Below are 26,976 nucleotides of genomic sequence, written 5' to 3'. Positions count from 1 at the left end.
ATACTACATTATGCTGTAGCATGCCTTATTGGTGTCATTGTGTCTGTTCTGAGCCTGTTTGTATTAGAGCCATTACAGGAAGACTAAACAATGTTAGAACCATGGAAAACTAAACTTGTTTTCTCCTAAGTCATACTAAAATTCCAGGAAATCATCTGGGAGTTTCAGGTCAGTAATGAAGCCAGTGCTTTACAGAATACTGATGGTCACTACAGCAGCACCAGGATGATGCAGTGCAGGTCTTGATTTGTGCAACCTTCCAGCTTCCAAACTGTTTCACCGTGCTTGCATAATGAAGGATTTTTCCCCCTTTATCATTAAGCAAATGTCCCTGAAGAACAACTTGCCAGTAAACATTGTTCCTCTTGTGAAAGCTTATGGATCCTATCCCATGTTTTCTAATAAAAATTTTAATATAAGCTTTGGACCCATCAAATGCCTTAAATCATCTTGGGTCACTTGTGATTTCAGGCTTTTTAAAGTCTAACCATACAAAAGGTAAGTTCTGAAAAGTGTTGACATGCATGAAAAGGATATAATTGAAGATTCAGCTACAGAGTTTTTGCTGGTTCACCTGAGTTGGATTTCTGTTTGTGATTTACATAGCTAATGACCCATAGGAGTTTGTTGCCTTGCTTTTTTGTTCTGTAGTTGAGCATTCTTTAAATTTTACATTGTGTTTGTCTTTTTTAAAATCTTTGTTTGGTTCTTTTGTTTTGTTTTGCAAGTACCACATTTTTATGGAGTTGACTTTCAGTTTTAATTATTTTTTTCTTGTGTGAAAGACTTGCAGATACAGTGTTTATCATTTAACCATATATGAAAAATAAGGATTAGACTTTTATCATGACTATAATTGAATTTAATTATGTAAAGAAGCTTTGTTCATCTAAAGGGATTTTCTAATTGAAATTTACCATATCTGAAAGACTGATTGCTAGGGACCCACATGATTTAATTGCTTCTGAATATCCATGACAACTGTTATCCTATTGCTTCATAGCACTAGGTCCTGCTGTCATATTATGTGGAGCTGTATATGTTTGAAAATGCCTGCTTAAATTATCACAAGTTTAAAAATATGCTAAAATAATATGTATACCAGAAAAGGTAGAGCTTCTCTTTCCTTTTTAGTTTGCAGGTGCTACTTACAATAGATAGAAGTATTGTAAGTACTTAGAAGATTTTAAAATTGATGAAAATATGAATTTCAGCATGGTATGCAAGATTTGGTATTAAATTATGTTGAAGCTGCTCGAATTTTGAGACACTTAAAATTCGGGTATTGTAAAAGAAACTTTAACGAAACAACAAGTTTGTTATGTGGGAGAGTTTGTAACTAATATTTAGTATTAAGAACTTGTGAGGTCTAACATAAAAGCCATGGGCTGTTACAGCAGATGGGATTTTACTTACACACTCTCCTCTGAGCCCTGTTCCCAAGGCGTATTGTTGGCTCTCTTCCAGGAACCGTACTTTAATGTTGTATACTCTTCTTCCATAATAAACAACCAACACGTATGGTTCAGCCTTTGATTTCTTTGAACAATCTCTAACCAAGAATGTCTCATCCTGAAAGATACAGATTTAAATGATGGATTGTATGGTTAGTTCACAACAAAACTTGTATGCCATTGTGGACAGCTTACAGAAATTTTCCCCCAGGAGTTCACATCCCATGTTTTGACATAAATGGTACTTACAGTGTTTTTCTGTAACAGGATCTTCTCTGCTTTATGGCGATCATATTCTCCAACATACCACTCACATTTGTTTAAATCCTTAATTTTAAGATAGCGTAATCAGTGTATAGAAATTAACAACAAGCAGAATAAAAATCAGATTCTATCTAATCTGCATTTAAAGCATATGCAGCACAGTATATAATGGTAATGCATCTATATTGAGAAGTCCTGTTAGGAATTGTTAATTAAATTAGACATTTACATTCTTATCCATGGTTTCAAGAGCTCATATTGGACTTTCTAAATGGTGCTGAACACCCACAGCTTTCAGAGGGAATCCGGGGTGGTACCATATAGTGTTAATCCTGTTTCCTAAAGACTTGTATTTTTATGTAGCAAAGCTGTTCTTTACCTTTTCAGTGGGTTTGGTAAGAGATTGCATTTCCTGTTCTACAAGCAAATGTTTTGATTTATTTTTGCATGCTGCGTATGATGTAGGAGGTGGTGGCTTCTTCACTGTCAAATTATCTACACTTAATGTGGAACCTGTAAAAGTAAATTCAGAAGAAAAAAGGTTGCATTCTTAAAAGCTATAATTTAATTTTACACTATGTTTTACTTAGTATTTTTGAGCATAGTACTTTTAATTTAGAGTATTTTGATATTAACCTTTAAAATTTAGAGCTGTGTGTTAAGAGTGGTCTTATGCTAATGCCGCATCAATGATTTCAGATTAATGCCCCCAGAGATTTAACACATAAGATTCCTGATGGTTTTTAATTGACTTCAGTCTGACAGGCTATTGTGGACATAGCAAAATAATAAACTGTAAATGAAACAGCAAATGCTAAATAAAATACTAAATATAGGACAAGGATAGTGGTTCATTCTGTTCTACTTTCACCTTTGAGCCCTTTTATTTGTGTTGGATTTATTTGTGTTGCTGTTACATTGGATCATATTAAAGCCTCTCATTATTCCATTGCCAACGAGGATTGTTTCTACTAAGCTGTTGAAATCTCAGATGATTCAGAAGCTCTGCCATGCTGCTGAGTTTCAGTTTTCTCTGTGACTTGTTTGAGTTAACAAATTCAGTACCAAGGGCTGAGGTTGCTGTTGCATTAAGGAGAAGCTGTTGGTCTTTGGCTGAGTGTGCCTCTCCATGCAGTGCTGCTGGCACAGGGGCCTGGAGTAGCTGAAATCCTTCTCCCACAGCAAATGTGATTTGCTGTCTTTACAAGCTGGACCCAGCTACCCAGGTCTCTGTGGAGCTAAGGAAATGCAGGGATTGGTCAGGAGCACAAGAAGTCATGTAATACAGGAGGCCTGGGCTGACTGTGAGGATGCAGAAACAGCCTCAGAAAAGCAAGGGCTTCCTTTCAATGTGGAGATCAAATGTAATTTTCAGATGTGTGACATGAGGAAAAATTGTTAATTGAAGATAAAAACCACCATATTCTGCTGTATAACGGAAAACAGTTTTGTGTTTTTCATGCAATGCTTGTGGGAGAAATGATCCAGTGTCTATTTTAAAAGTAAATGAGAAAAATGTGTTTATCAATGGCTTCCATCTTTACCTTCTGGTTACTCTCACCAGAGACAGGTGGTATTTAATTGTGCTTTATCTGCTCATGCTTTATCAGTTTATTATTGTTATGCTGGTGTGTAGCATATAGCAATATTAAATTTTACTAGGATGACTTTCTTTTAAGAGGGGGAGTGGTTTTCACTGCCTTTCACCGTTCCATTTATATTTGTTCATATTTGTTCCCTGTTCTGATTTATAACTGTGTTACTTTTGCTTTTAAAACAAGATAGCAGTAGACAAAGAGCCATGATATTTAGCAGGCGGTTCAGTCTGTTCAGTAATGAAACCACTGTTCAAAGGGCCTGGCACCAGTCATCAACCTGTTGTTTCTGCAATCACTTTGACTTGTCAAAATGTGATATGTTCTTACTGTTCAGCTTATTGGATCATGATTTTTGCATTTTTGTTTGCATTGCATTTTTAGTGGCTGGCATCCCTAGATTTATTTTAAAGAGACCCCTCTGCTAGGGCCATAGTTGCTTTGGACCTGTGCTGTGTATTTTTTGCAGATCTTTTTCCTGATGTGTCTTAAGGTGTGGGATAAGAAGGGTAAAATTAAAATTCTCTTGCAATGCTTATGTACCAAGTCTGGCTGAGAGGGAGCTAACGACACCTTGTCAAGAAATAAGATTTAATAAAATTAATATTTGTTCTTACAATATTCTTTAAGCCAAATATAGACTTTAAAGGCAATTATAGAGTAGCAGGGGAAAGGCTACTTATTTGTTCTCCCCCTGTTGTTTCAGGAGGGCAAGGAATTGACAGAGGAAAAAAGATACTCTGCTGTCCCAGAGAGCCTAAAGGAGCAAAAGCCCTGGTAAGGATGGTGGGAAGTGTCTGCAGTGGCAGCAGCAAACAGAGACCTAGATGAGCCTTGTGGATTCTGTACAGAAGGGTTTTTAGTAGGTGTCCAGAGGAGAGTGTGTGCAATTGCACCCCAGCACAAGAAGGAAGAGGCTCAATGGAGGGACCCCCCAGAATCCGGGAGCTGGGGCCTGTGAAGCAAAGCTGGGGGAGGTGGGTTTGGTTTGCCTGGCAGTGACCACAGTTAATTTGAATCCTACTTGACCTGAACACATAATGAAGTCCATATGTTCTTCCTGGTGGTATTTCTTTTTACCATAAGTTCATGTTAAGCACTCATAGGTTCGTGGCACAGCTTAGGGGTTTGTTTTTTTGATCAAAAAGGACATTTGCAGAGACAGTTACAGGAGAGTAAAAGTATGCTGTGTAGTCAAGGGCAGTAGGAAGTGCATTGAAAATCCTCAGTGCAGACATACAAGCATAGCAACCTGAATCTGTTTCTTATTCTGATTTTTCCATGTTTAGTTTGGCTTTCAAAGCAATCTCTGGTTCTTACCTGATCTGCAAATGTTCTTAGAGCTCCGTGTACTTTGAGGGCTAGGAAAAAGCAATGAATAAAATAATGTCAGAAAAATATTTCTTATACTGGCAGTGTAAGAGTCAAATTAGAGAGCAATGCATAGCTGTGCTTCCCCAGAATACCCCTTTCTCTTACTGATGGCAGTTTTGGGCCTTCCCAGGTTTTGGGTGGTAATTTTGTATTTAGTGTCTTTTGACAGATTTCCCTTATTTTCTGAGCCACTTTTTCAAATTGCACAGAGTTTTGGGGGTTTTTAGTCTTCATAAAAGGATACACTGCATGTGTAGTAAAGCACAGTTGCTTTTGTTCACTGCTAATTTCAGGTGATGTTCCCAGTGCCTCTATAGGAAGGCCCAGGGAGCAGTTCCTCCCTGCCTCTTCTGATTTTCTAGACCACTCCTGAGTGGCTGGCCAGGTAGTATTTTGTTGTGTTACACCAGGAGGAATACTGACCAAATAACTTCTCACAACAGAAGCATAAGAAGAAAGAGAATACTAGGGGTCACAAATATGGTCATATTTGCTCCATACAGTAATTTTATCCCAGTGAAATGCCTTTATTGTAAACAATGTTGCATGAGAGATACTGTATTTGTCTAGGGAGGATGTTAAATCATTCATACACTTCCTATGCTGTCTCCTATATTTTTGAGTTTTGTTGCATATTTCAGTGGAATAGAGATTATAGACATTTAGAAAGGAAAGATTTGTATAGGTTAGAAAAACAAAGTAGGTCTAACTATGGAAGATTTCTGTGGAAAAATAATCAGCCTTTGGAGAGCCAGGTGTGTATCCTTTGTAAATAAAAATAGAAAATGAGGGGGAGAGGAAATTCTGAGGCTGGAGATAGCAGAACTTCTTTATAAAATATATTTAACAACCTGTCACAGAAATAGCAGCAGAAATGTAATACAGCAGCATGCTATTAAAGATAAAAATTGGCTGTGCAATTACAAAGGCTTGAAAGAAATTCCCAAAGATGTTCTTGACATACATCAGGGCAAAAGATATCACTGCATGGCATCAGAAAGTGGTATCATTTTGCTGTTGTTGCACAGTGAAGTGCAATTTTCTAGGGCAGAATGTTTAGTCTTTGAAGCATCCAGTACAAACTCATTAAATTCTTCTATTCCTACCTGGCTTCAGGAGGATGATGTTGTGCTTGAAAAGGTACTTCAGGTTTCTTCCCCAAACTTGTAACTGTTAGTAAAAAGGATAAGAACTTAGTATTTCCCCTTTGGTCTAACTGAGAGCATCTAGCAACTCCTGTGAAATGAATTAAGTAAATTCAGGGTACATCAGGGTGAGGCAGTTCAATAGAAAACCTTAAGGGGCTGTAATCAGTCTGGCTTGAATGAGTCAGCTAATGATTTCAGTGGGAAACATTTGGACTAGGACTGAATGTTACATGGGGGACATTACAGGGTTTGCTGATGCCAAATATGGCTTCACATAATAGTAAATAATGTAGAATGTTGAACAAGAAGTATGTGGAGAGTTCATAAATTCTTTTTATAGGACAGGATAGGCATTGAATTTATTAAAGCAGTCGATTCTATTTCTTGCTGAAAATCAGGAAATAGTGCCTTAATCCACAAAAGGAAAAGCCAGAGGAAATGATGAACTTATTAAATTAACACAAAGTATAAACAGCGTGAAAGCCATGTAACCTGTATTTGTCTTCAAAGTATTTTGGAGTAATGTTGTTTGTCATGGACCTTTGTGCACATGGACACAGTGAGTGGTTTGAGCCCTTTTTTCAAACCTGTATGTACATTTAAAGAATTGACATGTTTTTAAAACATTGGAGGTTTCAAATTTTAAAAGAAAAATTAGCTTTAAAAGCCTAAAGCTTTTCAAAAACTTTATTCCAAAATTCTCACCCTCAAATAATGGTAGAGCAGCAAGATTATCAGAAGGGTGATGTCCTCTGTGCAGATCTCTTTTGGAGTTTTTTTTAGGCACCAACACTCTCATTTTCCCCAAAACCAAAAGACACTTGCTTAGGACAAATGTGTTACCCTGGCTCCCCAAATAGCTGTAGCTAAGGCCAAGTTAAGTTTCCTTTTTTCTGCTGCTCATCAGCAACTGTTGAGGTTTCTAACTCTCTCCATGCGTAGCAGATGTATACCTGGGGAATGTCTCTTGTTTCAGTTAGAATTTTAATGATAGAATATTTTAGTTTTGGAATATAAAGGAAAGAAAACAAATTATTATAATAATATTGAATACTGACCTTGCTGTCTTCCAGGTACCTGTATAAAATGATAACATAGTAAATATTTTTCTTTGGATTTGTAACTTGAATTTACCCCAACTACAGATCCAACTATCCACCAGTTTTAAGTCATTTATAGACATTCAATCATTAATAACTGATCACTTTGTCAAAAACCTGGGCTGAATGCTGATCTCAGTCTGCTAGCAACAATGAGAATTATGCTTTTTAGGGGTGTAAGTGAACATGTGGTTTACTGCAAAGATCACCATTTCATGATGGCTACTGTGTATCAATTTAACTTAGAATATGGTTTTCCTTCCTTGATCTTGTATTAAATTGAGATTGATTATGGCTGACTGGAGAGACCCAAAGATTAAAATCAGTCACTTCTTTTTAGGCTCCTTAACTGACAGCACAATTATTTTACTGTCATGGCAGATATTTCATTCAAAATCACTGTGTGGAGAGTCTTAATCCAACACATTATGTTAAAATTAAGAATGATAGGTTTCTAAAGATTGGAGTTTGGCTCCTAAACTTTCACTGTATTTCTTTATTATTTTGATTCACAGATAAAAATAATGGTAATATAAATTATTTTGTTTGTTAATTTGATGCATCTAAGACTATAATGCATAAATATTAAAGAGAAAAAAAAAGGTTTTTTGGTAGGTACTGCATTTTGAACTTTCCTTATAAGTTACTTCCCCAATTATGTTTACTGATTACTTGGAAATTTTAAGTCTTATTCAGGCTGAACAAGACCTGGGCAGGTCCTAGCCCAAGGACCTGCTTAAAGCAGGGAGAACTGTGAGATGAGACCTGGGATCTCAGAGCTTTAACCAGGTCTTGCAAACCTCTCTTGCAAACCTCTTTCAATACCCTCATAATTATTTTTTCCCCTATTTCTGATTGAAACCTTCATCATTTCAAGACTGTTGCCTCTTGTACTTCCCCTATGCACTCTGTGGTGCACCATGCTCTGCCTTTTTGACAAACATCCCTCAGACACTGCCTGGCAGCTGTTGGGCTCCCCCAGGGCCGTCCCTCTCCAGGCAAGGGCAGCCCAGTCCCACCAGACTCATTTCACAGGCACTCCACGTCCTGGAGACCCTGTGCTGACCCTCTCTGAGCAGTTCTGCAGGTGTTGTCCAGTGAGTGGTGAGTAAAGTCAAAAGGGAATTGTCCCTTCCCCTGTTCTCTGGGATGCTCTTGGCCTTTATGGCTATCCAGGATACACCAGAGCTCGTGTTCAGCCTTTGGTCCCCAGGTCCTTCTGAGCTGAGCAGAAGGTTTAGTTCATTCTTAGGTTGCATTTTGCCTTTGTTCTTTCCAATTTCAAGAGGCCCCTCAGTACCCTTTCCTGCAGCCTGGCTGGGTTGTGGTGAGGGGCAGTCCTTCTCTCAAACCTGCTCTTTGGTGTTTGAAACCCTGACAAGGGCACATTCTCTTCTCCAGGTCACACTGAAACTGTCTAGGCCTGCATATCTATAGGAATGGGAAGTGACCAAAATTAAATTTTATCTTTTCCATGTCATGAGACACACACTATTTCTCCTTAAGATGTAACCAAACTAAGAGTCTGTTAAGAGCTGAAGTATTTGTGCAGCTGTACACTGTTCAGCCAGAAATATTAATTACAGATGTAAGATATTTATTTTTCTTGGGAGTGTTTTCGTATTTGGTTTGTAATGAGTCAGCATCCAGGAGAAGAAAAACCTTTTTTTTTTTTAAATGGTGTCTTTCTTGCCAATATATCATTTTTTTAAGCAGTAAGTGTTGATTACAATATTGCTATCAAACCATGTTTTTGTCACCATCTTTCAAACTAAAGCTTCTAATCAGGAGGAGTGAGGTTTGGGGCAGCCTCCTAGTCAGAGCTGTGGGGAAGAAAAACTCAATGGATTTAAAATTTAGACAAGTCTGCAGATTTGTGCTTCAACCTGCTGTAGAAGGAAACAGTTGGGATTAACTACTCTAGATTCCTTTCTTCTGTTCCCTTTAATGAGAGAAAAATAAAACCAATTCAGTAGGAACACATTAGTGCAGGAACTAAAACATTCAGTAAGAAGCACAAAATGCTATAAATGATAACCTCTTTCCAAATTTTACAAACATTCTTTAACACTCTGCATGATTGTAGGGACTGTATTTCTTAATAAGCTTTATAGGAAACCTCTTGTCATAACTAAACCCCCTTATTGCTAAAACCTCTGCTTTACTTCATTGGTCTGAGTAGAAAGTGAGTGGGGAAGGAGAGGCCAAAGGGAGCTGGGGGATAGCAGGCACTGTTAAAACTGGATTTAAAATTTGTCCATTCTTGTTTCATATTGAAATGGGTCATCTTATACTTCAAGTATTTATATTACATTAATGCTATTAGACTCCTCTATTGACCTTAAAATTTCAGTTTTCTGCTTGTAAAAATGTATGTGGATTCTCTGTTTGTCTGAAGGAGAGTGTCTCCCTCTTCACAGGCATCCCCATCAGGCAGTTACAAGAGATGCTTTATGTGGGCAGTTGGACAGGGAGCTTTACAATGTACCTTTGTTTTTATTTCTACAAACAAATTCAGAAACTGACCTCATCCATTCAGGAAGTAGCAGTATTGAAATTGCAACACATATTAAATATGGACACTTTTATGACACAAAGCTAATGTGACTCTTACATGTTTTTTAACCTAATAGGCTAAAATACTATTACATATACATACATAGCCATGGAATGTGTTTGGATTTTATGGTCCTAATACTTACAAAGATGAATACTTACTGTATTTGATTTCCTAACAGAAGAATGCCTGGAAAAGAAAGAATAATAAACAAAATATTTAATTATGATAAAAATCACTTTGAGTACATCATCAGTGATGATTACGTCTTGACAAGGGAAGGATTTTGCTACTGCTAGAGAAGTTCAGAGGCTGGTTATTTTTTACATGAATTATTTTCAGGAGAATTATCTTGGACCTCCTTAAAAAAAGAATAGCATCCACTGAATTCATTACGGTAAAAGACAACTTTGTTAAGGATTTATACTGGATGGAAGGGAAAAAGAGGAGTATCAACTTCAGCACTTCTCATCTCATGCCAAAAAGTCTTATTACACATGTTAGAGTCAGCTATAAATGGAAGTAAGTTCCTTAAAGACTGAAGAATTTAAAAAATGAAACATTCACAGAGCTGAAATGGAAAGTGTAGGGGAAAGGAGGTGCAAAACAGGGAAAGATGAGTGGAGAATGTTCCTCATGGCCCTGATTAAATAGGTGTTAAGGTATTTTTCTGCCTTCTCCTGATATGCCTGATCAACAGAAGTATCCTTTCCTGGGAAGGAAATATTCTCCTTCAAAAAAAAAAATGGATGAGGTATTGAGTCTGACAAATTCTGTTAGATGTTTTGGTTATGATGAAAGCTTATGGCAGCTTTTAGTAGCTTGTATCTCCTAATGAAAGAGGCAGGGTACCAGATTTTACAAGCTATTTAGCAACATAAGGTGTGAATAAGCATCTAGTAGTTTTTGGAAGGCTCTGAGTTTTAGTCCCTGCTTAGCCTGTCTCCTGGACTGAAAAAATATGACAGTGAGATATTTTGCTAAATCAGTCAGAAGACAAAAGGAAGATCTGGTATAGGAAACCCTGGGAGCTGTTTTTCAACAGGGACAAGGGCTCTCTTCCTCATGTCTGTGTTGAAAACATCAACCAACATGGAGGCCTGAGGCAAGAAATTTGGAGATTATCAGTATTATTCAAGAAGGCTAGGAGAAAGGAGAGGAACTGTTTTGCTTTGGATAGTTGTTTTTGTGTCAGTTTCTTTCATTTGTTCGCTTGGTCTCCAGGGCCATTCCTTAGTGTGTGAAAGTTCATATTCAGGACTCTGGATGTGTGGTCAAGTTCCATGACATTAAAGATGTGCTTGCAGGGCTGGCCTCCACCTCCAAGGGACATGGCCCTTGCATGGCCTGCTTACCACAGGCATAGAAAAGTTTCAATCACATCAGAGCTTCTAACATACCTTCCAGGACCTTGCACTTGCCTATTTTTTTATAAAGCTATTTTTTAGAGTGTATAAATAATGATGTGTTAAATTTTATATGTCTTCCAATTTTTGTTGGAAAACAAGACTTGCACTCCTAAATCACATATTTGGTGGGACAGCTTTGCTTTCAGTCTAGCAAAGGGCTGTAAGCTGTGGTGCCATAGTCCTTCCCTCTGCAGCTCATGGGTCTGTTTTCTTCTTACAAAGCTGTAACTGGACTGAGGATGAGTGAGAAATATTTTGAGTGAAGTGCTTGTAGGAAATTTGTCAAGTGCCTTCCCAGATATTGTGTTGTCTTATTCTGTTCCACTTCTGTTTTACTCATGTAATAAAACTCCCTAGTACAACAGCCATGACATGTATTTATATTACAGAATTTGGCTTTATAATAGGACCTTTTAAATCCAAGCGCTCTGCATACTGATATCTGCTGGCAGCATGGATTATAACATTTCTCAAAAAGCTTTCAATCTGTGCTGCCCTACCAAGGGAGGGGTTCAGTTGTGGGATTTGGAACTTTGCAGCTCTATGTCAGGTCTTGCATCTGAGTATGAAGCCACTTCATATTAATAAAATGTCTTAGCAAACAACATATTTTGGAACCTAAGCCATGAAAAAATTTAAGCACCATTCAGGAAAAAAACACAACCCAATAACCCATAATTAGAGCTCACTCATTAAATACATACTTTAAGCCAAAGATTATTTTCTTGATTTCTAAGCTTATTTTCCCCCCAAAGGATTTGAAGTGATCTCTGTAAAATGAAGCAAAATTCCATCCTGATGAGCTGAAATTGAAATCATTTAAGGGAGGATGGACAAGATTGACACAGCTTCTGGCTGCTATAGGAGTCATTTGAGCATCATAACCCCTGGATTTGTGTCATTCCTGTTGCCAGCATGTGTCCAACACTGTCCCCCGTTATGAATGTGAATTTTGGTCACACAGCAGGCACACATCTGCTTGTGTGGCAGGGAGCAGAGTGTGTTCCTGCTCATCTGGCCAGGTGTGTGTCGTGTGGAAAAAGCAACCAGACTCCTAGCCTGGCATGAGCATGTGCTGGGTCATACAGCTGGGCACGCGTGTTTGTGCCTCAGGTGGCTCATCCTCACTGCCAGGTCTTTATAAAAAAATAGGCAAGTGCAAGGATGCTGAATGCCCACGGGTGTTGTGTGGCTGAGGAGTGCAAAATGCAAAGGGCAAGAAGTGATTTGTAGCTTGGAGTCATTGGTCCCATGGGCTGAAGCCAGACTTCTGCCTACAGATGAGTCATTTCTTTTGCTGCATGTAATGTCTTTGGGATGTGGAGTGAGTTTCTGTATCTCTGGAGCAGTCAGTGTGCTTCCCTAGCACTTGATTCACTAATTGTGCTAAGTAAATAGCATTTTTGTACTTAAAAGTGGTTGCAAGACCTCTAAATATTATTAAGGAAAAAAATCTTAAACGAAGTGTTCATGAAAATTCTGTGTGCTTTTCTACTCCTTTACCATTATTTTGTCATTTCTTTTTTTAAAAAAAATGCCAGTGTCACATTACACTAAATACCACTTCTCTCAATTATTCACAGCTGTCTAAAGAATAACTTTCTTAAGCAAAGCAGAGGTATGACAGAAGTAAAATTTTGTGGTTTGAGCAGCGAGAGTGTTTTGATTCTCAGGGAACAAAGTGAGGAATGCACTGTACCTTGTGACTTCTGCTGATATTGGAAAGGTGGGGTCTCGGCTGAGCGTGTTCCTCTTGGGTAGGACCTGGCTGCTTATTCTTGGCTCTGGAGGAAGGGGCTGATACTGCTTTGGCAGCATCTTCAGAGGCCTAGAGAAGTCAAAAGAGACCTTGAAGAGCTATTGGGGAAAAAAGGAGGTGCAGGGACTGTGTTTTAAGCGCAAGTTCTGGAAGTAAGAGACTGGAATTTTCTGAGAGTATTTCCATGTATTTGTGCTGAGCCAAGCTCAGATCCAGGAGCTCTTCAGGGCCCTTCAACAGCAACAGTAATGTTGGACAATATTCTACATTTGCAAGACATTACTGCACTGTGTGTGTGCCACTAAATAGTGCTCTTGTGTGCCAAGTACAGCTCTGCAGTGTGGATATTTCCAGGTGGGTATGGCTCTGTGTATGGTCCACGGAACACAATCCAGTTTCAGACACAGAGGAAAAAATGTTCTTCATCCCAGAAAACTCAGAGGTGCCATGGGCCCGGTGTTTTCTGAGGGATGTGGGCATGCCCTGTGTGTGCTCTGAGACCAGGCAGCCACAGCCCAGCTCCAGCTGGAAGCTGCAGCATGGAGAGGTTGGCTGGACAGAACTGGAGGTGCATCCAAGGTGGCTGGCAGAGCTGCCTTCAGTGGTGGGCTCCTGGGGAGGGAGCCTTGTGTGCCTGCACACTACCTACCCAAATTAAGTCAAGTGAGAGAATTAGGAACCATTCTGGCCACTGTAATACAAACAGAAACAAATTTTTGAAATTTTACAGAATAATGAATTGAGAATGCTCTTCTTCCTGCATTAATACGGTTTTGAATTTGTGAAGATTTACTGCCCTTTTATGATATTTCATATTTTTTAGAGTCAAATATAAATATGTAATGCTAATAATATTTTAAAATTCTTTTTATGTTTTAGGGCAGTCAGTGTAGGCATGGAGGTTATTAATAAGCTTGCCATTCCTAGATGACCTTTTGAAAGGATTTTTTAATTATAGCAGTTATTATTTGAGTTTGACCAAATCAAGAAGTAATTAATTTTTTATTTGTGGGCATATTCCACAAATATATATAGAAAAACATATTTGTGGAATGGGGCTTGGTCTGTCTTCTGTGGGAGTAATGGAAATATTCCAGTTGATTTCCATACATGATTTAGATGTGTAGGAAAAAAAAAGAGGCAAATTGATTTAAGTGAGAATGAAGTCAATATTATCACAGTGAACAGAGCCTAAGGCACGAATTCAATTGGTGGAATATTTTTTTCCCCAGCAATTTATACCTGGGTTGAACCAGATTCAATATTTCTAGGCTTTTGACTTGTCTGCAGGCACAGCCAGGCTGGTTTTGAAGATGCAGGCCTGAGCTCCTGCTATGAATGCTCAGAGCTCGTGTTTTGTTCTCCCTAATTCCACATCAGAACCTGTTAAGTCCAAAGACAGCCAGCAGTGGAAGGATGCTGGCTCACTTCCAGGCACCTCATTACCATGAGCAGCACAGATGGATGCGATGGATGTGAGCATTCATTAGCACTGAGTTCCCCGGGGAGCACAGGTAAGTGATCTCTGATGTGATCTTACCGTGGGGGAGGTGTTGGCTCCTGGAAAAGAGAGGAAACAAAAATCTCTGTAAGCTTTTCCACCCCCACTTCATTTACCTGAGAGAAATGTGGGTAATTTAGATTAAGTAGGCATGCCTGTGTCAAGAGTCAAAGGGTTTATGTGCTCTACAGCACAAAACATCATTCTGTAACATGGCATTTTAAAATCACTGAGGAATAAAAGACATCCTCATGTGCATGCAAGTGAGTGAGGAAATGTAGACAGGAGTTCTCTTTTCCTTTGGCTAGTGCTAGCAAAATGGCAGCCTGCTTTTAAAAATCTATTGAATGGCAAAATAAACCGTAAAAAATTGAATTGATGAGAGATTCTCTGCTTACCTGGTATCCATGTATTTTCACTCTTCCTCCTAAGAATAATTACAAATAATTCTTAGTAGAGTGCTACCCAATAATTCACAAATGATGTTGCAGCTTTATTCTGGTATTGTTGTTATTATTATGGGCAGTCCAACCCCATTCCTTGCCTTCCCCTGGCTCTACCTCTAGAACTCTGCTCTTGCTTTCAGAATGAAACATTTGAGGGTGATATTCATTCAGTTATTGTAAATTTAAATATTTTCCAGAGACTTTATATGCATATATATATATGCTTATTGAGTTGGGGATGCATTTTTTGTCTGTTTTTATTTTTGTATAGAAATTTATAAAAATACTGAAAACCAATGAAATCAGTTCTATTTTTTCAAATGTATCAAAATATGACTTATTATTTAATTAACATCTTACTACTAAAAAAAAATCTTTATTTTTGCTATATTGAAATCATTTTTCTAAGTTCTACATGCTGAAATCCTAACTAATGCAAAGGACATACAACAGATCTCAAGCTCTCCTTCAAATAAACCAAAAGAAATTTCTCTGAATAAAATAATGATAAATGTTTAACATTTCTAGAAAATACTGCTGAAAAAATGTCTTCTGTGCTATTTATGCCATCTTGTGGCAAGGCCACTTCATAGCACTGGGCATATGAAAAAATGTTAGGATATATTTAAAAACAGTGTAACTATTATGTAAAAATAACAGTGATCTCTATAAGCACTGTTCACTCAAGAAGTACTAAAAATATGAATCAGTTGCATTCTCAAACACCAGAGTTTAATTTACCTTCCTGTACTGGCTTTGGCTCATCTTAACACCAGCACACATCACATGGAGACATGTAAATCCAACCTACTAAATCCTGGTGGAATTCAGAGCTTTAGATAAACTGGCAAACTGTCCTTGCCTACTGATTTCTGCAGATTTTGAAGCTTGCTTACTCGAATTTATCGCAATTCAGCTTTTTTCCAGGCTACATGGGGATTTGCTCACAAGAATCAATCTAACCTCCCATTTTCAACCTATATAGTGCTTTCTCATCATCTGTAGGAATTACTTCTCTCTACATTTTGCATTACAGTGTGAAATAATGGGGGGGGGGGGGGAGGAAATGCTGTTTTACATGGAATTCTTTGAGTTATTTTTCTGCCTGGTCAAATTATAATACTTTATAAAAATCAGCTGTTACAGCAAACACAAAATGGTCACATTTTCTTGGCTTGGCAATTGCAATTTATGAACCATATTACCTTGTGTTCAAAGATTTGAAAATGGTACGATAAAAAATACAATTCCTTTTCAAAGATAATAATATATTTAATCCTTCAGTAGCTGACTTCATGAGGTACTGCTATAGCCAAAGTAAATGAAATGCAAAAAAGTGTATGGAAACCTACTTTCAAAACAATCCTACAATTGAGTGAAATTGTCAATCAGAGGATTTTATATTTGGAGACTTCATGAAGTTCTTGAAGAATAAGATTGCCTTTCTCTGATTTCACCTCAAGAAACAGAACAAAAATTAAAGGTACATTTTTGACTGTAAATTAAAGGATTTTGAAGCAAATTTAGGGTTTAAGGTAAAGCAGCAGAGAAAAAAAAAAAAGCTAGGTGATGTACCCCGCCATTGGCATATTCTGAGTAGGTCAGAACATTGTCCAAAAGCCTTTGTAAATAGTCACCCTAGGATGTAAATCCCTAGTGGGAATTGGTAAACTTGGTATTACTGGTTAAAAATGGTTATTAGATTATGTTTTACAATATATTAATGGAAAACCCCTGAGAAGGATGGGGAGTGAAAAATAATTATGTTATTAGAAGTAAAGCCCAGCGGGGATCTTGCAGGCTTTTGGTGAAAGAGTTCAGGAGACATTGGCTTCTCCCTGCCCCTTATGTCCTTACAACATAGCAAAAAGGAAAATCTGATTTTTAAACTGAAGGGCCTTTTTTCTCCCCTTGTCGGAGCAGACAACTCCTGAGATAAAACAGATCTCCTTCTGTAAATAATTACTTCAGTGTTAGATAGTTGAAAGAGTACTGCAAAATTTGCAGGATGATTATTTTGGAAAGCAGCTGCTGTTCTGAAAACTGTGTCCATTCTGTCACCTGTAATCTCTGCCTATGTACAAAAGTTAATTATAGAAGTAGAAATTACTATTTCTGTTTGCAGAAATGGGTGGGGTTTTTTTAAATTATACCTCTTACATTTGGCACTGCTCTCCTCTCCGGATCAAATGTGTGAATCTGTTAATAAACCAAAAGAAAGGTGTGATGTTAGCCATCATTCCAGAAGGTATGGCCAGTGGAAAGGGTGCTGCTCCTGGCTGGGATGCCTCTGAGTCTTAGCCCAGCAGCCAAGGAGTGAAAGGAAGAGACAGGGAGAGGCATCTGTGCAAAGTGAAACAGGAACAGCTCACAGGAACTTGGGCTGCCTGCTGCACATGAACGTGATGTGGCCAAGACTTTAAATAGACTGCACTTTGGGGGATATTACAGAAAAGGGGAAACCTGTTTGCGGAAAAATTTTAGTATCTTTGCTTACAGCTGAGTGTCGAGGGGGCTGAGATGGGTTCTCACTTGTTGGGGAAGTGGTACCTGAAGGCCTTAAGCACCGTGTATCTGCAAAAGAGGAAGAAAAATCAAGCCTGAGTAATTCAGTAATATAATGTTTGAAGAAGGAGAGGTTTCAATGTTCAAAATGTGTTTTTCAGGTCAGGTCTCATCATTTATATAGCTTTTTTTTTTTTTTTCCAGAACTTAACAACCATTATAGCAGCTATATTGAGAACATGAGCGTGATCCTGGTAATAGCTTTATGGTTAATGTCCCCACTGTGGTTATAAATAAAAGCCTTCATAAGCTGGTAAACAGTTAAGGCAGACATTTGACCTTAACTGTGGTTAGATTACTGAATTTGTTTTTCATTTGAACCTTTGCTCTTGGCAATGCTGTCATGATGTTCTGGTTTTGTGAGGGTTGTAGGGGTTTTATTCTCTAGGTAGTATTTCAAGTTTTACTTTAGCTTTTAATAAAAACCTGCATCCCTGGCCATCAAAAAGAAATGCTCAGGTTGTATGTTAACATGTATTTTTCAGTCAATAATTTTATATCTCAAGGGCACTTGTATTTATCTAAAGATGGCAAAAATTTTAGCATTGAATTTTACCCTTTTGAAAAATATTTTCAGTCCTTTCTTCGCTCCTGTATCTTGCCACATTATAGTTACTGGGCATAATACATAGGCAAAAAGTAGCTTTTTGTTTAATGTGTTTTACTTTAAATCACAAAACAAAAAGTATGTCTTTTGGCCAGTTCAGGGCAATCTTACATAAACAACATAAGATGCTGACTGCTAAATGAAGGTTTTTACTACTAACCAAGATAAAAACTGTATTTGGAATTTACTTCAAGTTTCCAAATAAAATGGACAAATTAGTCTTGGAACATAATGTAGAATATCTGTTGTTCAGACTGATTGTGGTCCTTTCACACACTGATGAATTTACTCACTTTAAAAGACATCTATTTGTTTAGACATCAAACAAACTCCCACAAAAATGAGTAGAAAATGTGTTTGCTGAGTTTGATGTGAACTGGAGCAAGCTGTCTGGTTTATGGTTTCCAGTCTTTCTCATCTAGGACTCCCCCCCATTTTCTAAAACTGTTTAAAACCTTTAGAGTGTTTATATTGGATTGGAGCAATGCACAGCTAGGATGACATTTCACTTCCATAAATGGGATATTAATTGCCTCTGTATGTTTAGGCATTAAATGTGACTTAGAAAATCTTCAGTAAACCAGAAGGTGATTAAAGCAGCTACCTTACAAAGTTAAGAATGCTTGAGAAATACACTCACAGTAATTGCTTATTACTGCTATTTAAAGCATCAGAGAACTCCTTTAGAAAGGATACTACATTATCATCTGGAGGAAAGTTTAGTGTGTTCTTTAATATGCCTTCAATCTTAAAGGTTTCCAGGCTTAAATAGCAGTGAGATTTTGTGAAATGGCTGTGGGTCTGATCAGCCAGTTTTTTGCACATTCTATGTGGAATGGGACAATAGAATTTATCTTGTGAAGGTAATATTAAAATGAAAGAGCAATGTTTAATTATTAATTTAGCATAATCTAATGAAGATCAGGGTAACTCGAATATGAAGAAGCAGACAAAGCTCTTCCCATGTTTCCACCTACCAGTGTTTTTTTCCAGTTGAACCATTTAATTTTAAAAAAAATCTGGACAGAAAACTCCAGGTCTGTACTGCTCCTCTTCAACTCTAGGTTTTGCTCAGTTTCCCCAGACAGAAAATGTTACCTGCATATTCAGATTCTTGTAGAGGTTTGGCAGGAAGGATTCTCAAAGAGTGAACAGCCTCCAGCACTGAAGAATTTACAGTCTCATACATATTGTCTTCCTCCTCAGATAGCTCAGAGGAAAGCTGGAAGTCACTCTTGCCCTTCATTGTCAAGTATTCACTCTGGAGAGAAGAGGAGAAATACAGATAATACAAATAAATCTAAGTTCAAGATTGATTTCAGTGTGGAAATACATGATTGCCATAACCAGACATTTTGGTGCATGGGAAATTTTCTGACAGAAACTGAAAGGTTGGAAAGTGGTTGAGGAAGTGGTTTGAGTGCCTCAATTTTTAATTTAGATTCATGAAGTAGCCATTTGGGAGACAGCTTAAATGTTTCTCTGAATTTTGCCTCTCTGCTCTTGAAAATATAATGAAAGTGTTTAATTTATGATCATTGCAGACATTTGAAACTATATCTTTTATTATAATATTATCCATGTGGTATTTGTATTATACTGACTGTTTACATATGTTACTTGCAAGAATATCTTAACTAGCTCATCAAAAATGTCACACTTCAAAATAAAAACATTCAGTGTTTTGGGGAATTTGTGCTAACAAATGTGCAGTCCAAGTGATAGTGATAGTGAGTTATGTATTGAAGAGTGGAGTCCATGGAAATATGGTGCTGAGAGTGACTCAGGATGTCTCTGGATGTGTCTTTACACTTGTGTAGGTTTGTTCAAGGTTGTGTTATGGAGTGCTGCTGCATTCTTCATCTTCACTGTTCACTCACTGAAACACAACTGCTGCCTTCCTTCAGCACAGAGCCAATGTTGCTGCTGAGGAATCTCAACTGAGGGTACCCCCTGCCTCTACAAGTCACATTTTGTTACCAACAGCGTAGGTGCATCCATGCACTTGGGTCTTCTTTGATGTTTCTTCTATTCTCAAATTTATTTGATTCTCAAATTTATTCCCTGATGTTTGTTTTATTCTAATTACTAATGGGGAATCAATATCTTCCTGATGTACCTTCTACCCTTCAGTTAACTGCCCTTTCAGCTCATGCTTTTTCTCTTGAGTGCTAGAATTGAAGCCAATTTGTTTTACTCTCCAAGGACACGAAATACATTGATTACTATTCACCTTTATTTCAAATTTTATTCTACTAATGCCTATAATTATATACTTTTTTATTCTCCTCACTAAGCAAATATACTTTAAATCTTTCCTGGACTGTCAACCAACTTAAAAGACTTTGAATCTCATATCCCCAGCGTTACTTTCCTGTGAGCACACTCTATGTTGTAAACATCTTTGTTACAACATGAGGCAGACCTTCCAGAAGTGTTCTTTACAGTACATTGCAGGGTGAGGTTTGTATTTATGACAGTACACAAAAATGTCACCACACCCTGGACAGACCCTGCAGGTACCTGGGTTTTCAGGTTCTTCTCTGCACCACTCTTTCCAGTTCAATATCTGTCAATATCTATCCAGTTCAATACTGTCAGCTAGGCTGAAAGTGGCTATTTTTTCAATCAGTTGTGCAAGCACTTTCATCTAGATGAAATCATTTTCATCTAGACCAGGCATGTACTTGTGAGAATGTCTTCTGGGAAATATCAGAGGCCTAATAAAAAGCAATATATATCATATTTACTGTTTTCTTTCTCATTATTGTAGTCGTATTTCTGCTGGAAAGGAAATTACTTTTAGTTTGAGGAATTGATGAGATGTTCTTCATGTCACATTAACAATTCTTTACATAATCAGACCTATTATTTCCAAAATATGCTTTCAGATTGACTTTGTTTAATAATCTTTCCAGGTCCAAATAAATCCTCAGGATTTGCTGTCTTTCTTGGAAGAAATTGTGGTTACCACTGTTCTTTTCCATAATTTTAGAAACTCGGGACTCTGGAGAATTCCCAAAGAGAATAAATTAATATCTCAGAAATTTCTTAAATAATTCTTTAAGTGTCTTAGCATAAGTAAATAATTTCCTGACCATTCTTTCCTAATTCTGCTCTGTGCTGTTTTTGCCTTCTATTCGGAATTAATGCCATAAAGCATCTGATTGTTATTAATCATTCTGTGAAATATGAAGATAAGTATTGATTGCATCAAACTTCTTTAGTCATCCTTTGTTTGTCCAACTTGCTTATTAAAACACAGAAATTACAGTGCTTTATTTTCATATTTCTGTGATTTAAAAGGTATTTTCAGTCTTTTCTTATACGCCTGAACTGAAACTCAAACCCAGATTTCAAATACAAATGGAAAGATATTGAAATGTCCTCTGTTTGCTTTTCAGCTTTCATTTGTATTGCTTACATATTTAATCTTGAGATTTATGACTTACATCCTTGTTCAGCCTGACTCCTGTTAATTTTACCTGATCTTATGATAAAGGTGTATTTTAGATTCAGCCCATAAATGGAGAATTGGTGAGTCACTTCACCAGTCTAGATTCCGCTAAAAAAAGGTAAAAGTTCTCATCTATAATTCACAATTCTTATGCCTTATTTTGCATTAAAAACCAGTGATGATTGCATTTTTTGTTAGTATTATAGCCAAGATGATATTAACATACATCAGCAAGTGAAAAAAAAAAGTAAAATTTTAGGAAAAACATGTGGTACTTACAGAATTATAGGTGTTAGCAGGAATAGTTCTCTTTTCTGTATAAAATGGAGAAAAGCTGTCAGAAGGTCCCATTCTGTTGTAAATTATAACAGTAGCTAGTAACTTATATAAAGGAATAAAGTCTGCCAACTGCAGCTTTTAGTGTATTTATTTACAGTATTTTAGAGATATGGAAAAAAGGACATGAAGCAGGTCCACCCAGGGCCTTGTGGACCTGTTCAGTGCATGAGGAAGTAGCTGTGTGGAAATGGGCTTCACAATCATGAGCACATCTAAGCCCGCCCCCCCCAAAACACCCAAAAAAGGATGTGCTTGAACTCCTGTCTCTCTCCTGAGTTTTGCTTCTTGGTGCAGAACTTTGAGATCTCTGGGACTCCTGGTCTGGAAATCCCTCTGTGGATAGAAATGTGTTTTGTTCTCTTCGTAGCAGAAGAAAATCCCAAATCTGGGAACGCTCCAGCTCTCAGGCTATAAACTGTTCTCAGTGGTGTTTGTCTGCCCATGAAGCTGTCCCAAGGTACAGCCAGGAGAGCATGAGCTACAGGGCCAAAGAGCTGCTCAACAGAGACTCCCAGCTTCTGCACTTCACCTGATTTACACATTTAACCCAGTGACTCTTTAATGCAAAACAGCCATGGGTATGACCTTGCCCAGTATGTGCTCTCCTTCTAGACTGTTTCAATCCTTAGCCTGCCTGCAATCTCACAAATCTTGAATCTCTGGCTACATAATGACCCGATTTCAAAAGCAGAGCATGAAAGTCTTTCTATCACGATCAACCAATAACAAATAATTACCGCATGTTGTAATGCTTAGGAAAAAAGGGATAGTTGTGCACTGAAACACTTTTATGCTAAGGAGAGAGTTAAAATCAGAATTACTTCTTGTCCAGGGGTTGTACCCCATAGCTGAAGGGTATTAAGGACAGCCAGCATCCCACAACCCTCCCTTACAGCTGTATTTTGGAAGAAGCAAGTTTCTGCCTAAACACCCTTTTTGCATTTGTCACTCTGGTCCTGTGAGCCTGGTATTGCATATTTTTGTATACCCCAGCAGATGGCATTGAATGCTCATTTATTCAGTATAGGCAGTACTTTAATCTCTGCTTGCAGGATCATTCCTGGGTGACAGGGAAGGAGACTTATTCATGCAAGCTACTTGTCTGATTTTCTGTTCAGTTATACTGGTGCTAATCAGAAGTAAACCCAGTTAAAGGTGATACCAGTATAATAATAAAAAGGCAGTGTCTTAATTTTTAGCCTTTGTACTTCTGTTCATAAAAACAGTGTGGATGATTTATCCTCAACAATAAAAAAGTGAGTTGCAGTGGTAAACATCAATGCTATTGCCCATGCATTTCATGGCTTAATGCTAAAAAGGGCCTGTTCAACACAAGCCTGTGGGGTGATGTATTGCTATCCAGTATCAGTTTACAATTTGATATCCAGGTCAGTTTATCATCTCTTCTGTTCTGCATGAATCACTGGAGATGGGATGAACTCCATCTGCCTTCTTTCTTCTTAAGCCTGCTTTGCACTGGGCCAGTCAAGGGAGCAGCCCTGGTGCTGCTTTTCCATGGGTCTGCCCTCTACATAAGGTAACTGCCCAAATATTTGCTGTGTGCTAGCTGAGGAGTGCAAACCAGTGAGAAACCACTCTTCCTGTTATTTAAGAATATAATTTTCATAATGAAGATAGTAGCTGCAATCAGCTGGACCTTCTGGTATAATTTTTTTCACTGCAAGATAAAGATTTAAAGCTGGCACAGGCTAGAGTCTCTTCAAGTTATAGGGGACTCATCATGTTTTATTCATTCTGGAAGTTTTTTCAGTGTTTTGCCTGGGAAATTGATAAATAGAGACTATCACTTATAATAATAGTAAGATGTTATATTTCTGAGGCATACATGTGGGTGTGTTTCTGCCAGTTGACAAAGAATGCCTGATGTCAAAGGACAAAACGGAAAAAAATATCTTCTCTTTAATTTGCAATGGAATAAAACAGTGTGTGCATTTTGTGGCAACCTTAATGTTTCATGGTAACCTAAAAAAGTTTTGTTTAAAAGGGTGGCAGGTTAGGAATTCCTACACAAAAATCCAACATCAAAAATATGACCCTTTAAGTGGGAAAGCAGAAGGTAAATCTGTTCCCATTGGCTTCTCTGAATCTATGAATGCACAGTGGTTTTTTAGTCACTGTGTTGTTTCAGCCAGTGGCAGAAAGTGATAAAGAATTGTGGGCTGTGATTTAATAAAATCACAACCTGTGATCCTTCAAGGGTGTATCCTAACCACTTCAGTAGAAAAAACCCTGAAGCTGGAAATGCTGCAAGGAAGAGCTGTGTAGATGTTTTCAGAGCGACTTTTTTTACTGTCTTGCTCAAAATTATGATGCAAAGCCTTGTCCTGCTCAGGTATGTAGGCATCTTCCTAAAGCATATAGAGGGGCTAGACAAACAAGCCTCCTTCATAATACAGGTTTAATTGGAGTACCAAGTAAAAGATTAGGCAGGTTTCACTTCAGAGACATGAAAAAGGCGTGTGAATAAATACCAGTTATGGTGGGCATTTGGGCTAAGGCCAGCTATCCACAACAATAAAAGATTTGCAGTTAGATGATTGATTGCTGGGTTTTATTTTTCCCAGAACTCCTTTTTCCAGCCCTAAACCTAAATCTTCTATATTGTATGGATATTGAATGCATTTAAGCAAACTAGCACTATAAACATATGGTACATCAAATAAATTTATCTGGCTAGCTGTGCTATCTAACTTTTTAGTTAGATAATGTTATATGCTTTGCATTAAATGTTTCAGCTCAGCTACAGTTGTGAACTGCAGTGTCATTTACAAAGAATTTAAGTTAATGAAGTGATTTGCTTTTGAAATTAATGTAGTTTAAACACATGCTTGCTACTGACAATCTGTCATGGAAACAGGTTTAGAGATCCTATGTCATTGTCTTGTTTTGGAACAGCAAACAGCAAAATGAGGAGAGACCTTCAAAGGTAGCAGCAGAGGGAAAAGAGAAAGTTCCCTCAGTTGCTTTCTAGAAGCCATCAGCCAAGCTAATGTTTTCAGTCTGCATCAAGAGAATAACTTATTCCTAGTTTTTTGCAGTGTATACCATCATGAAGCCAAACATTTTTTGGTGCACAGTGGAAATAAACATGTTTTAGTTGTCTGCATTAGTGGGTATCCCCTTAGTAGTAGATTTTCATTTTTTCTACCAATTAATTTTAATTTTTATGATATTAAAATGTTCAGATCTATCACAGACTTTTATTGACTCTGAGTAAGAAACAGGATACAGTACTTCCTTTTTCAGCAGTGAAGGAATTTTACCTTTCCGATGTCTATTTGGATTCATTACTTCATGTATGTTTGGGCAAGATCTAAATACAGAAAAACAGAAAAAAAAATCCCCTTAAATACTAGAAATTTCCATTGTTCTATGAAACTTCTAAAGAATCCAGTTTAAATTAATGAGCGAAAGTTGCAAGGATAAAGAGTGCATTTGAGAAATGACTTTGCAGATTTGGAAATTCAACAATCTTGGGTCAAACCTCACATTTTATGTTCACTTACAGCTCCAAGTTTGTTGCAGAGAGCTCTACTCATTTTGCAAACATTCATTGTAGACATAAATATTGTAACAGCCTTATTGATGCTTTACATATTCAGTGTATTATTGGAGGGATGAATTTCCTTAGGGAGACAGGAGCTAAAACTCTCTTTCCATGTGCAGCTGTGCCACTCCACATGGTTCCCTTCCCATTCTGCCAAATAAGTATAACACTTTCCCTAGACCTGATGTGGTATTCTTGCATCCTGCTATTCCTCTGCCATGGAGAATATATGAGATATACTGGGTGTGGAAGAACCACATAAGCCCTACTCTGGTGTTGGTTCTCTCACCATGACCCTCTTTACCCACTGGACTGGAGCTAGACTGTCCCTAGAATTTACCCAGAGTGTAGCTCTGTATCAGCCTGCCCAGAAACATTTGTGGATCATTGCAGTAGCAGTACTTAGTATTCAGAAGCAACATCAAAAGCTATTTTGCAATGAAGATTTGGCCAGGGATCGCATTAAGACTGCATTAATGCACACTCATTTTAGCTATAGCTAAGCATCCACCCTTGGAATTGCATAAAGTTTGGGAAATACCACCACAAATCTCAGAGTTTCAACTAGCCCACTCTTACAATTACAAAATAACTTAGATTAGCAGCAGCTTTTGAGCTCAGAGTGAAGCTGAATGGTTTCCTGCTCAGTGAACAAGCTGTAAACCACACAAGAGTGTTCTAGAGTGTGTGATAATAGCATGGACGCATCAATAATAAAACTTTTATTTATATTACTTATCAGTGATTTAAAAAATAATTTATTTACTTACTTATTTTTTGGCAAAGCTGTTTTCCTGCTGTTTGAATCTGCTGGGTGATATTCTACTGTTTTCCTGTTGGCTCTGACAGAATTGAACAAAGTTTGCTGTTAGAGAGCAACAGTAAGTGGGAAAGAAATGCAACTGCAAGCAGAGGTCCAAAACTAATTTTCAAAACTTTTCAATGCACATATGTAAATTATTACCTTCTTTTCTATCTCAAACATTTTCATTCTCTGAATATTTTCCTGATTTTTTTTTTCTTTTCAGTGATTTGGAAAAAAGAGCAACGATTTCCTGCCGAGGGAATGAAAAGCTGGAAGCTGAATTCCTGCGTCCACTGTTTTGGTTACATTAGAATAGGGTACTTATTGAATTCAACTGAATAGGAATTAAAACCCAGGGGCACCTATCCAAGATCTCTATTGCTGGTAAAATAGTTGCTAAACACCAGCGGTGTAGATACCAAAACAACAGAGCTCAGTTCTCTTGGCCTCTCTACTTCTGATTGCCCTTGAGCCTCTCTTAGAAACAGAACTCCTTACGTTACTCAGGTGAAATAATACTGATTTATAAATCCTTGAAACAAAAACTGAGATGATTTTTACTTTTGCCTTTTGACTACTGGACATTTCAGTCTTTTCAGCAAAAAGAGTTAGGATTATCCAGCAAATTATTCCTACAAATGAAAAGGTGGTCATGTCCTTTTGGACCTACCCAAGCTCATTTAAATTCATAGATCCCATAATCAATGCTGTCAAGTCAGATTTCAGTTTTTCGTTACAAACATGCTCCAAAACCTATTTGAAACAAATAACCAAACAAAAACCACCCACACACACACACAAATTTAAAAATTTAATCAATATTTAAATGCACACATTGCTAATGAATTTTTTAACTGTCATGTTAAACAGTTTGTTATGGAAATACTAAAGGGCTTAAATGCAAAGATGCAAATTTTAGAAGAAAAACAAGATATGTTTATTTTCAGCTGTGGATTTAGCAGGAGAGGTGTGCCTGAGCAGTTGCTATAGCTATAGAGAATTTTGGATAAGTGGTTAAATCTGTACTG

At 37.5% G+C, this 26,976-nt stretch overlaps 1 protein-coding gene across 1 annotated transcript in view; it reads right to left on the bottom strand.

Annotated features, from left to right (window-relative positions):
- The window catches only part of CLNK (cytokine dependent hematopoietic cell linker), a 28,856-nt gene extending 3,957 nt beyond the window's left edge, over positions 1-24,899 (bottom strand). The window contains exons 1-15 of the mRNA XM_054290964.1: positions 24,860-24,899; positions 21,516-21,550; positions 18,878-19,040; positions 17,105-17,181; positions 16,761-16,806; positions 14,560-14,588; positions 14,201-14,220; positions 12,601-12,729; positions 9,654-9,681; positions 6,894-6,912; positions 5,794-5,857; positions 4,634-4,674; positions 2,098-2,231; positions 1,704-1,781; positions 1,417-1,572 (exon numbers count right to left, since the gene is read on the bottom strand). Of these exons, the coding sequence (XP_054146939.1) occupies positions 1,417-1,572; positions 1,704-1,781; positions 2,098-2,231; positions 4,634-4,674; positions 5,794-5,857; positions 6,894-6,912; positions 9,654-9,681; positions 12,601-12,729; positions 14,201-14,220; positions 14,560-14,588; positions 16,761-16,806; positions 17,105-17,181; positions 18,878-19,040; positions 21,516-21,550; positions 24,860-24,884 (1,044 nt within the window). The 5' untranslated portion in view covers positions 24,885-24,899. The remainder of the gene's footprint in view (positions 1-1,416; positions 1,573-1,703; positions 1,782-2,097; positions 2,232-4,633; positions 4,675-5,793; positions 5,858-6,893; positions 6,913-9,653; positions 9,682-12,600; positions 12,730-14,200; positions 14,221-14,559; positions 14,589-16,760; positions 16,807-17,104; positions 17,182-18,877; positions 19,041-21,515; positions 21,551-24,859) is intronic.
- Positions 24,900-26,976: the final 2,077 nt, after the last annotated feature.

Source organism: Melozone crissalis, unplaced genomic scaffold (genome assembly GCF_028551555.1).
Source record: "Melozone crissalis strain CALT ecotype California unplaced genomic scaffold, PUWL_Pcris_2 ptg000006l_1, whole genome shotgun sequence".
Classification (NCBI taxonomy): domain Eukaryota; kingdom Metazoa; phylum Chordata; class Aves; order Passeriformes; family Passerellidae; genus Melozone; species Melozone crissalis.
Note: the sequence above shows the minus strand (reverse complement) of the source record. Positions and strands in the feature narration are given on the sequence as shown.